This window comes from Lycorma delicatula, chromosome 2, assembly GCF_047948215.1.
Source record: "Lycorma delicatula isolate Av1 chromosome 2, ASM4794821v1, whole genome shotgun sequence".
Taxonomy (NCBI): domain Eukaryota; kingdom Metazoa; phylum Arthropoda; class Insecta; order Hemiptera; family Fulgoridae; genus Lycorma; species Lycorma delicatula.
In genome coordinates this window covers 205122236-205135379 of record NC_134456.1, presented here as the reverse complement: position 1 = coordinate 205135379, position 13144 = coordinate 205122236, and the positions used below count along the sequence as shown (strand labels likewise).

Here is a 13144-nt window from a genome sequence, read left to right as displayed (position 1 = left end):
TGAGTTTAACCACTAAATCAACCCGGTGGGTTCATTTGCAAGTAGCTAGCAGTTTAATAGTGATATTAACTAGACAATAAAATTATACTATTATTATATAGTTCATAAAATAAAGCTTACACAGAGTATTAAACACAACAGAAATTTGTTTTTGCATGGTTTAAATGAATCTTGCCATAAAAAAGCAAGTTGTGTTTTTTAACAGCCTAATGGCTTCATAAAACATAAACATTTCAGAGAATAGTATTGTAGAAAGTGAAAGTGTAATGTTAAAATAAAATTCCAGTGGCTGAAACAATGTTCATTAAACAAAAGATAACAATACTGGATTAACCTTCCCTTTGAATAAATAATTAAAATTGTACTGGCTAACAACCTAAGCAGGCAATACCTATTAAAATCAACAAAGAAAATAAATGGTGGTTTTTCAACAAATAAACAATATTTACAAAACTGAAAACACAGTAAGTGAAACAAAAATTTCCAACATAGCAAACAGTGTTGAATATACAATTTGCTCTTATTCTACTAAAAAAGAATAATGATAAAAAAAAAATATTTAAAATGGAATAAAATTATTTGACTGATACATATGTCTAAATAACTTTACATCAAAACTTAAAATCATTCTAACAAAACCCTACTGTAATAAATTTAAAAAAAAGGTTAATTATTTTGAATCAGTTTAGTTGATATCACATTTGTTAACCACTACGAGGTAACATCTCATCTATTTATTTGAACAAAAACTGCAAATAGTGGTTGGTTAACACTGGTTTTCTTTGGAAAACCATAATAAAAATTGTTTCCTTTTAATTTTGGTTATTTTTTTGTTTTTGGTCATGATGCACAAAATCTATTAAAGTGAGATATTATATGTTATTATTGTGAAGTGTTAAAATTTATTTGGAAGTTGTTGTAGCACTAAAAATAATAACACAAAACAATATTAGATTTAATAAAGAAGATCCCATGACTTCAAAAGCTTTTTAAAATTATTATAATACTGTTACACATATAAAGAAAGAGCTATTCAAATCAGAAACAAATTCTCACAATAAATTATAACAGTAACATCATAGAATTTTAATAGTATAATATTTATGTAACAGATGTGGCAAAATTAAATATCCTGATCAGACTATGCATCATTATTTTTTTTATTTTAAAGAAGTGATCATTGCACACAATATAAGTGATTGGAGTATAAAGAAAATGCATTCTGAAGCATATCTGAAAATGCCAAGAGAGTGTATAGAACAAAACAAAAAGCATTTGGCATTGCTTCACCAACTGATCTTTTAAGTTATCATATCAACCATAAATCTGATTGAAAATTAATCTATAAACATTATGGTAAAAACTGAACATTTAATAGAAAACATAACAGTGGAAAATATCGTCAAGCCTCTTAAATTTTGCAAGGTAATGTGCAAACATATTTTCTCATTAAACAGAACTTTTTTGAAATCACCTGCTCAAATAATCCTCTTTCAAGTCATCAGTTACAATCTACGTACTGGACAGAAAATTTTCATATGATAATCATACTGAACTCAACTAATTAGTTATCATCATCCAGCAGTGGTGTCAGAAAGCCATTTATTTTTTTTCTACATAATTGTAGGTAATATCAAATACCTAATTAAGTTGCAGATGTAGATTCACAATCTATATTTACTTTTAGTTTATTCTTTATAGAAAACATACGGTTAAGTTAATGACTTAACATAAAATTAAAAAAAGGAAAATTTACAAAAACACATTAATGCAGATTTTTTAAATTCTAATGATACATAAAACTTTCATAATACAACTAAATTTTAAGCAAAAATTTATCACTAACCAAATTACCATAAAATTATTTTAACCAAAAATTTATCACTTACCAAATTGCCAAGATTATAGTAACAGTCAGGGTAATGTTTACGATGTTTAATTGCTTCTATGAAACAGTATTCAGCTTCACTATAATGTTTCTTATTAGAAAGAACTATGCCTAAATTCATCCAAGCTGCTGCAAAAGTGGGTCTATAAAAAGGAAAAAAATTATTTAAAATTTATTGGTACTCCCTCTGCAAACAATTTTTAGTAATCTTCAAGCTACTATAACCAGACTTTTTACATATGAACTTACACTCAGATAAAATTTGGCTTTACTATATCCAGAGTTTGGAAAAGTACTTGTGAGTAATTTGACTATTAAATTTTAATATTTTTGGTCAGATAATTTACATATAATAATTTATAAATATAAACATTTTAATTTACATATAAATATAATTTATTACATAACATAATTTTTTTACATATCTATTTACAAGCGATGAAATAAATAAATTATTTTTAACTTTGGCACAATACTCATAAAAAATAAGCTTTTTATAGCTTTTAGAATCTCCAGTCCAAGATGCAGTAAGTTTTGAAACAAAAAGGATTTTACTTATTTATTCTAAACTATTTACCACAGACTTTCTCATGAGTGTAATGCACAAAAAGGAGCTAAGGTACAAGAGGGATAATTGGAAATATTTTTTTCTGAAAGTAATGATGTTAACTTCACTTAACAGTTAGTCTTTGTGGTGATTTAAGGTTAAATATGTCACTGCAGCAGAGATGAATATCAATATCAAGGTTTCAAATAGTTTACTTGTTGATTTGTAAAGCTATATTCTCTTCAGCAAAGAAAACAACAGAAAAACCATAGTCTAAATGGTATGTGATCTTGTTGCTCTTGAACATATCCTTATCATTTTTAGATATGACTTACATATCATATGAGTCACCATTGTGATATGAATCAGTGTAGTGATCTTACTAATATAAATCAGTATTGATTTTTATGCTGTAAAATCAACAGTACAGTATAACAAAAAATCAACGGATACACAGCACATCAAGATTAAAGAAATTCTCACTATCATACAATTATAATCTAAGTTAACCATTACAAATTCAATTAATAAATAAATTTCATCAATTTAAAAAAGAAAATTTCATTTTAACAGATACCTTAATTTAATTGATTTTCTCAGCAGTTCTTCAGCTTCCTCCAAGTTACCATAATCCTTAAGTAAATTAGCAAGGTTGTTCATAGCTTGATCATATTGCGGATTCAATCTAAAAAAAAAAAAAAATTAATAAAACATACCTACACAGTATGTCTGAAAAGTTCATGAACTAATTTAAAGATAAATGAATTTACTGAGATCAACCCTCTATGTAGAACCCTCAGTTGTATACTACCCTACATGGCTCCACCATAAAACACTCTAGAGAAATCACTTTGTGGGATCGCCTTCAACTGCTCGGTGCAAGCCCTTTGGATAACTGAAATTTCATCGAAAAAGCAGCCTTTCATTTTCAACTTGAGTTTTGGGAACAGAAAATAGTCTGCTGGAGCCAAGTCAGGTGAATAGGGCAGATGGGATAAGACGGTGATTTGATTTATGGCGTAATAGCATATTAAAACTGTTGCCATGTGTGCTGGGGCACTGTCGTGCAAGAGAGTCCAATTCCCCGGATCCTGGTACTCGGGCTGGATTCAACGAATGCGATGCTTCAAGCATTTCATTTCTTCCAAATAGAATTTAGAATTCACGGTTTGACCAGGTGGGACAAATTCATGATGAATCAGGCCCTTTGAGTCGAAGAATGCAATCAACATAGTTTTCACTGTTGATTTTTGCTGCCTGACTTTCGCTGTTCTTTGTGCTCCAGGACTCAACCAAGCAGCAGATTGACACTTCATTTGCGGATCATACATAAAGCACTAGCTTTCATCACCAGTTACAATTGTTTGCAAAAAATTTGGATCGCTATCGGCTGTTCCAACGAAGTCTTGAGCACAAGAAAGACACACCTGCTTTTGTTCTTCACTCAAGAAGTGTGAAATGAAACGAGAGCACACTTTTCAGCAGTTCAGTTTTTCTGTTAGAATTGTACGTACCGTGTTTTTACCGATGTTTGGCTCTTCTGCTATAGCCCAAGTTGTAAGATGAGGTTATTCAAGCAGGAGCGCAACTTTCTTTGCAACGTTTTCACATTGAACAGCTGTTTACAGCTTCCTGCTTTGTTTGTCGTCATCCAACGGCTCTCTACCATCTTTAAACTGCTTCCACCACATGTATGTTGTAGTACAAGATGCGGATCACTGAGTGCTTGCTATATTGTAGAATAAGTTTCAACAAAAGATATTTGAAGTCGAACAAAAAATTTTATTGTGATTCTCTGTTTCATGTCATGAGCTCACACAAGGTCACATGAACACAAAAGTACGTGGCCAAATATAACTCGAGACTGGAGTGACGAAACATGATGATATTTTGTATTTACACGCATCTCTTTTGTGCAGAAATTTAGTTTGGGAACTTTTCAGACCTACTGTGTGTACCCTTTGAACAACAAAATTCAATTTAATATTGTCATGTGTTTGTGGCTCAGTCAGGATATTGAGAGATTGACAATTGAAAATATTTATATTATTACAATTTATTAGTTTAAGAAAATAAGTAGAACAATGACAATAATAAACAAATAATAGCAATTGAAATCACAACAATAGTAATAATTATTAATAATAATAAATCTCAATAATAATAATAAACAGTGATTATGTACAAAATAGAATTTAAAGGTATCGTCAGAATTTATTTACAGGTAGTTAAATATTGAAAACCAGAAATCAGTCAGTCCCACTGACAAAAGACATTAGCATGACTGTTAATGTTAACATTTTTAACCACTAATGTTGTATTAATAACAATAGCACAATAGATGAGAAATTATAAACCTCTTTCACTGTAAATACCTTTGCTGTCCACAAATAAAACTACGCTAACAACTTATGAATGAAATTTAGTATGGTATCTCTTTCACTTATAGTCTAACAATAACTCATCAAATCATTTCTTGTTTTCTGTTCAGAAATGGTTCAGAACCATTTCTTCGGTGACACCACAAGTAATGTGGTGTCACCATAATCACATCGAACGTGTACAAACGAGAAATTTGCTCCTTCACTGACTTGCATAATAACTCCTTGTAGGATACTCTTAACTCAAACTCACATCAACGTATAATTCCTCACTTAGAACTCTCTCACAGAACTCTATCGTAGCACTCTCTTGCAGAATCACATCTCACAGAACTGATTTCAACTTGTTTTCGCAGGAGTATTTATACTTCTATCCTCTTAACCTATAGGACCAGACCCCAGTTGAGCATGAGAACAATCAACCAAGCCCTTTCTTTTTCCCATGCATTTCTACTCTGGGACCAGTAACTCTTCTCACAGAACATCTGTTTAGGTGTGTCAGCGAGCAGTATTAAAAGGAAGATTGTTAAAGGGATCTGTTAACTTCACTGAAAGTGCCTTCCTGCCTCAATCAACTACCCTCTCAGAACACACTTTTTCAATAACGTATGTAACTGATGACACTGGAACCTCCTAGCCTCCTAACATATAAAACTGCATTCTAAGAATTATTTCACTGCAGAAATAAAAAAAAAAAAAAGTAATAAACTATTTATTTAAAATACTGGCATAAGAATTTAATTTATGAAACATATTTATTTGAATGTTAAAATCTTATAGTAAGCAATGGAACTCTCTGATGGACTAACTGCCAATGATATGGATTTAAACAATGAAAATACCAAAAATTTATAAAAAACATATTTGTTATATTTTTTATAAAAAACAGAATAAACTTACTTAATGGCTTCCTTATAATAATTTAGCGATAATGATTTGTTGACAGTAACCTTTCCTAAATTATAATGAACTTTAGCATTCAATGGGCAGACAGATAAGGCTGACTGAAATAAACTAGTTTCATTTCTCCACTCATTACTACGTAAAATAGACCTGGTTATAAATATGCATACTACAAATAACCAGAATATTATAACAGTAACCTGAAAAAATATCAGATTATTAATAGCTTTTAAACAGATTAAAAAAAAAAATAGAATTTTAATTAAGTCATTAGGCAAGTATTATTATTATAAGAACAAATGTACTTAAGAATAATATAACTTAAATATATTTCCTTAAGTAAATTTAGCTATATGTGAACTAGTTGAACAGGTAAATATTGATACTACCACAATTGACGAACTTGGTTAAATTTAAGGGAAGAAAATGCTGTAAACACTAAATATCAACAATATGCAATTGTGTGCTTAACTCTTCAAATGGAAACTATAACCAGTTTTTAGCGTAGGGGTTTACAGGAAATACTTCATAAAAGAACTACCAACTCTTATATTTGTCAGAGAAATTTTTTTTCTTTTCTTAAATAAAAAATCTGAATTATAATTTTAAAATGTATATAAATCATCTTATTCACATTTTATTTAATTAATATTAGTTTGATGAAAATTTCAAATTGGAAATTGAAACAAATTGTTAGTTGGAATTGTTAGTTTTTTTTGTTTTTGTTTTTTTTTTTAGTTGGACTGTTCTAAGTTCAATAATTTAAAGTATCTTTTTATAACACCACAAAAAACCCAGTATATTTATAAACATGGTAAAACTTATTAATGGATCATCCACAAATAAAGAACACAAACCCATAGTCAGTGTTTGAAAATCACCTAATAGAAACACGATACATATAAAAAGATAATCACAAGAAAATCTTTCATATAGCAAAAAAGAATTAAAATCTCAGAACACTTGAACAGTATGGAATTAACAAATGCATTAAATTGAACAAAAAACAACATATTAGTAGAATGAAAGGGATCCTTCACGAATTTCAAGATCATAAACTAAAGTGTCACAAGGAACTCTACTGCAGCAGTACTACATAAGTGATTGCAAAAGATTTTTTGGAAGTAGAATTTCCACATATTTTAAGAGTGAATATATAATTTTTTATACTTTGTCCATTTTTCAGTACAGGAAGGGTTTGGGGAAGGTACAGTGTTAACATTTGGGTTTTCATCTGGAAGATGAGGACAAATCAGATCTATTCTTACTAGTAAAATTTTAATGCCATTGATTTTACCTCCTTTTTTTTTCTGTTTAACCTCCGGGGCCGCAGTTAAGCATTACTATACAGAGGATGAGATGAATAATTTGTAGCGTGTGTGAAAAATGCCATGCCTGACCGGGATTCGAACCCGGGACCTCCAGGTGAAAGGCCGAGACGCTACCACTTGCGCCATGGAGGCCGGCTGATTTTACCTCCTAGTCTACCATTTTTTGTCAGATTCTAATTAAAATCATATTGCAGTCAAAACATAGCTATGGTTTAACATAGCTATGTGTACACTGTCTCTTCACATGCAAGGGAATACTGTGTAATATATACTTATTAATTTTTCTTAATCATTATTGCAATATTAATGTTAAGTCTAAGATCACATTCACATGTACGTAGTTTTTTAAACACTCATTCACACAATATAGATTGTAATATATTCTAAATACTACAGCAGATTTTCATTTTAAGACCTAGAATTAAAAATTTAAAAAAACAGATTAATGTTATATAACATAAAAATTGCAAATTAAATTATAAACATACACAGAACATAAACATGATTTAGGAAGTGTATTCTAAAGTCTGTAAATGAATTATCACCGTTTTAAAAATGAAAACCTTTGGAATTGTAGCACAAAATATTTTATATCTATTTATTATGCAGCTGCATAAAGAATAGCTAATGAAAGTTTTCTAAAGATTGCTAGATAACTTAACCATTCCAGGTGTTATTATCCATATGGTGCATGAACTAACATTTTGGGAAGTCAGTTTTCCATCTCTATACATGTGAATGGATTAGTACATCTTAGTCTGGAGATTCTAACCTGAAGGATTAAAATTATTCTAAACTTTATAATGAATACAGATTATTAAAAATTGGGGATGAAATTACACATTACATTTTACAATGATTTTTTCAAATGTTCTGAATCTAATCTGTATGATTACATTAAACCAATTTTTTTTAAATTTCAATCGCCTAACCTTTTCAGGACTGGTATCACGTGTAAGTGATAGTTACCAAAGTAAATGTATACTTGGTAAATCTGTTAAATCTGTTTTCAAAATTTACTGGTAACTAAAACTATCACTTCAGTAGGACTAAAATAATGTTTGAATGATCATCTACTATAATCTATTGGCTTTCAAATTAACTATTTCAGCTAATGATGTTAAATTTAAAAATATGGTGAAGAAGATAAGTGACCTTACAAACTCTCTTATAGAAACAACCAGTGTAGGCACATACAATCAAATTCCATTCTTATTTTCACATGATAAATGAGTGGTCAGAGGAATTAAAATGAAAATTTATTAAATACACGTCAAATGACACACAACTAATTACTATGATTATTAGTCAGTAAGTGACAAAAACTTGACAGAAATAAATTGACTTCCGAGTTCCAAACTTGTATTTTTAATCCTAAAACAGGCTAGCGTAAAAAGGACTAGTCAATTACAAAAATAGAAAAAGTTCCTCATGTTACTGGAAAGAAACCATATATCTTTAACTTAGAATGCGTATGAGTAAGATTTCTTCAAATGTTTTGAATATAATACGTATGATTACAGTAAATCAATTTTTTTTTGTAACTAATAAGAAAGATTACAATTACAAAGTCTGTAATGGTTGTGTTTTATAGACTTAGTCTCAATATTGGAAAAAGAAAGTGCAAGTTGATGAATCAACTTGTCAACTGAATCAGATCTTAAGCACAGAGAAAGCTTTTAATGCAATTTCAACATTTTCTCTCATAAGTCAACAGTACTGAATCAAATAAATTAATTTCCTACAAAATAGTTTCTCTGAGCTGTAAATATTTTCTTCTTGAATACATGAAACATTATCAACAAAAATTCATAACATATAAATCACTGAAAAACTACAAAAAAAAAATTAAAAATTCTTACTCTAGTAGAAAGTAACTGATGATGTGTCAAATTTTTCATTAAGTATTGTAAAAAATATCGTACACAAACTGTAATAATGATGCAATAACCAACTGATGGTAAATAAAGAACTCTTTCTGCAATTACAAATCCAACTTTAAAAAATAAATTACTAGCTGGTAAAAATGACATAATCATGAATGATAATGCCATTATGATACTTCTGTGGAAAAGATAAACAAAAAAATATATCACATAAAAAACTCAATATTAAGATTCAAATATTAATAATATTCTTATAGATTACAAAACACAGTACAATAATAAACTGTAAAAAAGAACCACCAAACACAAGTCAATGAATAACAAATTGAGTAAAAATTTGTTAATTGTTTCCATTTTGTCAGTGTATATACACATGTTTAGTGTATAAATTTTAACTTTTTTATCTTAAACTTTATTATTTTATTTACATTAGTTTTTCCTCTTGCATTAGAAAAAGAGACTAAACCAACATTTGGCAAATGGGTTTCTATAAGTATCTTAAGACACAGAATTACTAAGTTGAAATTTTCTAAAACATTAGCACAGCTAGTTTAACTCAAAGCAATATTATTTGATTTAAAATAAACTTTATGAATTTGATGATGAGAGCTGTAATAAAAATGATGTTCCAACTCTTCACACAGATACCCTTCTGATATATATATATAGTGATGTTTGGAAGACTGAATTGCATGAAAACAGGAGCGTATCCAGCTCAAAATGGAAGGAGGGCAGCTTTCTAAATTTAACTTCTTTCATGGGGAAATGGTAGTCCATGATGCGGCAGCTATACAATAATACACAACAACAAAAGGAAGAATAACATATTTATTTAAAAAAAGCTAAGTTTGTAACAATATTTTGCAAGAATTAGATGCAAATTGTCTACCTACAGCTTCAACTAATTGCTCCTTGTTAGCAAAACTCCATTGTCAGTGAATGGTTTTTACCAATGGTGTTTCTTAACCATGTTTTGATACAATGAAGGAAGGTAAATGAATGCTCACTCGATAGTAGTTGTCCAGACACATAATATCAGTAGAACCTTTATAATAGCGGGAAAAACGATTCGCTCTTTTTTAAAACCTCAATTATGTCTGGAACCTCATTCCACATATTTAACGGCAATTCCCATTTTCCTTCAATGCCTTCTAAAGTATAGAAAGTTGAACAAGATATGAAGTACTTTCACTCCATGCCTCTAATGAAAATCTCTCATGTTACTTGAGTGGAAATTTATCAATGAAAATGCAGATGATTTGTCTGCAGAAAATCTGACTTCTAAAGATGGTATGATAGATCCAAGTAAAGGTTTGTTAGAGACTTCTGAAATTCAGATGGATTTTTGGCTGGATGAATACTTCTATGATTCGGCCAGCAGTGCAAGTGGTGGTTATATCAACATTTAAATGCACTGCAATGTCGCCTGCTTCTTTTAAAACACCAGTTGGGACATTCTGTGCATCCTCCCAATGAGCTCATAGAATGTCAAGAATAGTTGGAATATGCTGGTTGGCTATGACTACGTCAAGTGTCTTCAATTGAAATACATTTGCTACAGGTTCCAGTGTAGTGGAATACTTAATAATTAATGTTACTGACACAATAAATGAAATCTGCACTCCACTTCATGCATTTGAAAAACATTTTTTTTTGTTGCATTTCTCTCTTCAGCTAAGATCTCTAATGCACTAATAATATCAACCAAGTGATGCATAAAAACACAGAAGCTCTTGTATTTCTCTTACCAGCTAGTCTCACAAAATTTAGGAATAATGCTAACAATAAACTTGCATCATAACGCAGACTTAAAAATAAGATTATTTCCTAGATAGTTCCAACACAGTTTCAAATTTCTTGGATAACGTTTAAGTTGTTCATGACAAGGTTAAGCTTGAGAATAGCAATGGAAGTAGAAGGCTTTTTTTATTTTTGTCTCAAGATCAGCTGCACATCTCCTTTCCTAAACATGGTGGAACATTCATTGAAGCATAACCCCACACACTTATCAGGGTGTAGGTTAAAGTTTCTTACAAAGCTTCAATTTCCTTTCTTGACTGACGAATTCAAGAAAAACTAGAACCGATCCGATTTTACTGATATAAATCTAAGCAATTGCTAAAAGCAATATCGGTAATTGGGCCATATTTTGAATTATTTTTAATTGTTCATCAAAAGTACTGATTATTTAGATGAACAAAAATTATAAACTTAAGTTATGAAACTCTATTTTATGTTGAAAAATCCAAAAGAATCCCTAGTAGCATAAAACTTGCAAGCATTGAAAGATAACCAAAAAATGAAGAATAACAAATTTTATGTTGTATGCTTTTAAAACAAAAGCCAGGCTTATGTACATTTATGGTACATATATTTCCACTTAAAAACATGTAATAATCATCACAGTAGGCTACTAGCCAAAAAATGTTCTAATATCCATTCATTATAAAAAGGGGATGGCTTGTAGCTGGCATGAAAATATAAACTTACAACCATAAAAAATTGTATACATTACTTTCACACATGTGTGAAAGTAACAACTGCACTGACTAACCAAAAACGCATATGCTCTTATATACTTGGTAAATAGCTTCTGGAATATTCCCGTCATGTCGTGAAATGAGACTATTCTAGAAAACTCTTGTTACCACAAGTACAAGTAAGATGGCACCAGGGTATAAAAGTATTCTTAAACCTTCTCATAGATGGTCCGAGTGTCTTTATTTTGTAATTAGTCTCTTTCAAACTGCTGTTTAATTTTAAATTTTTCAAAAATTTGTTATTTATAAATTTTCTTGTTTTATTTTTTTTTCCATCTTGGAAGGGGCAGCTGCCCCCTTCTCCCCCTCTGGATATGCTCATGCATGAAAATATTGGTAAATTGGAGCATTTTATTGAAAATATTGTTCATAAATTATTTTCAAGAAAAATCATATAACTTTTCAAGAAAAAATGGAAAGAGTGAATAATTAGTTTACACATTTATAAGCACCTTGGCACTGTTTCTCTAAAAAAAACCTTACAAAATAATTCTAAATTCTTTTACTTATAGATTCATTTTAAAGTAAAATCTAAATAATAAAAGAATTATAAACCAAATTCCTATAATTTCATGTAAAGTTGTATGGTTTATGTACAAAATCCTTTATTATATATTTTATGTAATCTAAATTTTCAATTCCCACAATGAACACTTAGTATTATGCTCAACACTTCATTAGTGTTAAGTTAATTACTCCTGGATGACTTTACGATAACTAATTCTGCCACAAAATTCTAACCTCTATAATCCTCTTAAATTCTACTTGATATTCTTATTCTCACAAGCCACCAAATTTTTTAATGCTTTCAAAATCCTATAAACTGCATTCGATGAGCCTCAATTCTTTTTCTTTTAGTTTCTCTATTATCTATATTTTTCAGCCATAGAGTGGTCCAACCAATATTCACAAATAATTTTAAGAATTTCTTTTTAACTTCTGAACTTATATATGAAAGTTTTTTTTTGCAAGAAAGGTTTTTCATGGTTGTACCAGCCTACTATTGGTATCTTCATTTCAGCACTTAATCTGTGGCCTAACTAAACATCTTAACATGCAGAGTTCATGTCATAATTTTCATTTCTCTTTCTGTCATATATCATAACTTTGTTTCATTTTTTTTAGTTATTTTACAAATTGAATTTCTAACCTAATATTGAGTTTATGCCCCAATATTATCTAAACTCACTTTTGTTCTGTTAAAATAAAAAATGTTACACTCAGTACATTTTAATTCTCTCTCTTTAGATTCTCTGCTTTCCAGTCACTCATTCACTTCATTTAAAAAATCTTCTATAATTCTGAAAAAAAGTTGTGATAAATGGCATTTCTGTCTCACTTCCTTTTTTATTATTCATTTATGAATCAGATATGTATTGTATTAATGTGTATCACTTTAAACCAATTATCAAATTGGATATTATATCATCAATACATAATTTTTTTAAATAATGAAGTACATTGAAAATATAAAATTAATAATGTTAAAATGGTTACATTGTATAAAATGAAAATATATATATATCTACAGTTGTGTACAAATTAAATTGAACACAAGAAATTTTTGTTTATTTCTATATGTTGTGGCCACACTGCTCAACCACATCCATTCTTTAAGTTGTCTGTATAATGTTAGGTTATTGTTCTTTGATTTTCATGTTATAAATT

The 13144-nt window shown here is 29.4% G+C and overlaps 1 protein-coding gene across 2 annotated transcripts in view; it reads right to left on the bottom strand.

Annotated features, from left to right (window-relative positions):
• LOC142319597 (protein O-mannosyl-transferase TMTC4-like) overlaps positions 1-13144 on the bottom strand; it is a 54574-nt gene that overhangs the window by 17977 nt on the left and 23453 nt on the right. For both annotated transcript variants that reach the window (XM_075357062.1, XM_075357060.1), the window contains exons 8-11: positions 8913-9114; positions 5717-5919; positions 3013-3120; positions 1890-2031 (exon numbers count right to left, since the gene is read on the bottom strand). In XM_075357062.1, coding sequence (XP_075213177.1) covers positions 1890-2031; positions 3013-3120; positions 5717-5919; positions 8913-9114 — 655 coding nt within the window. The remainder of the gene's footprint in view (positions 1-1889; positions 2032-3012; positions 3121-5716; positions 5920-8912; positions 9115-13144) is intronic.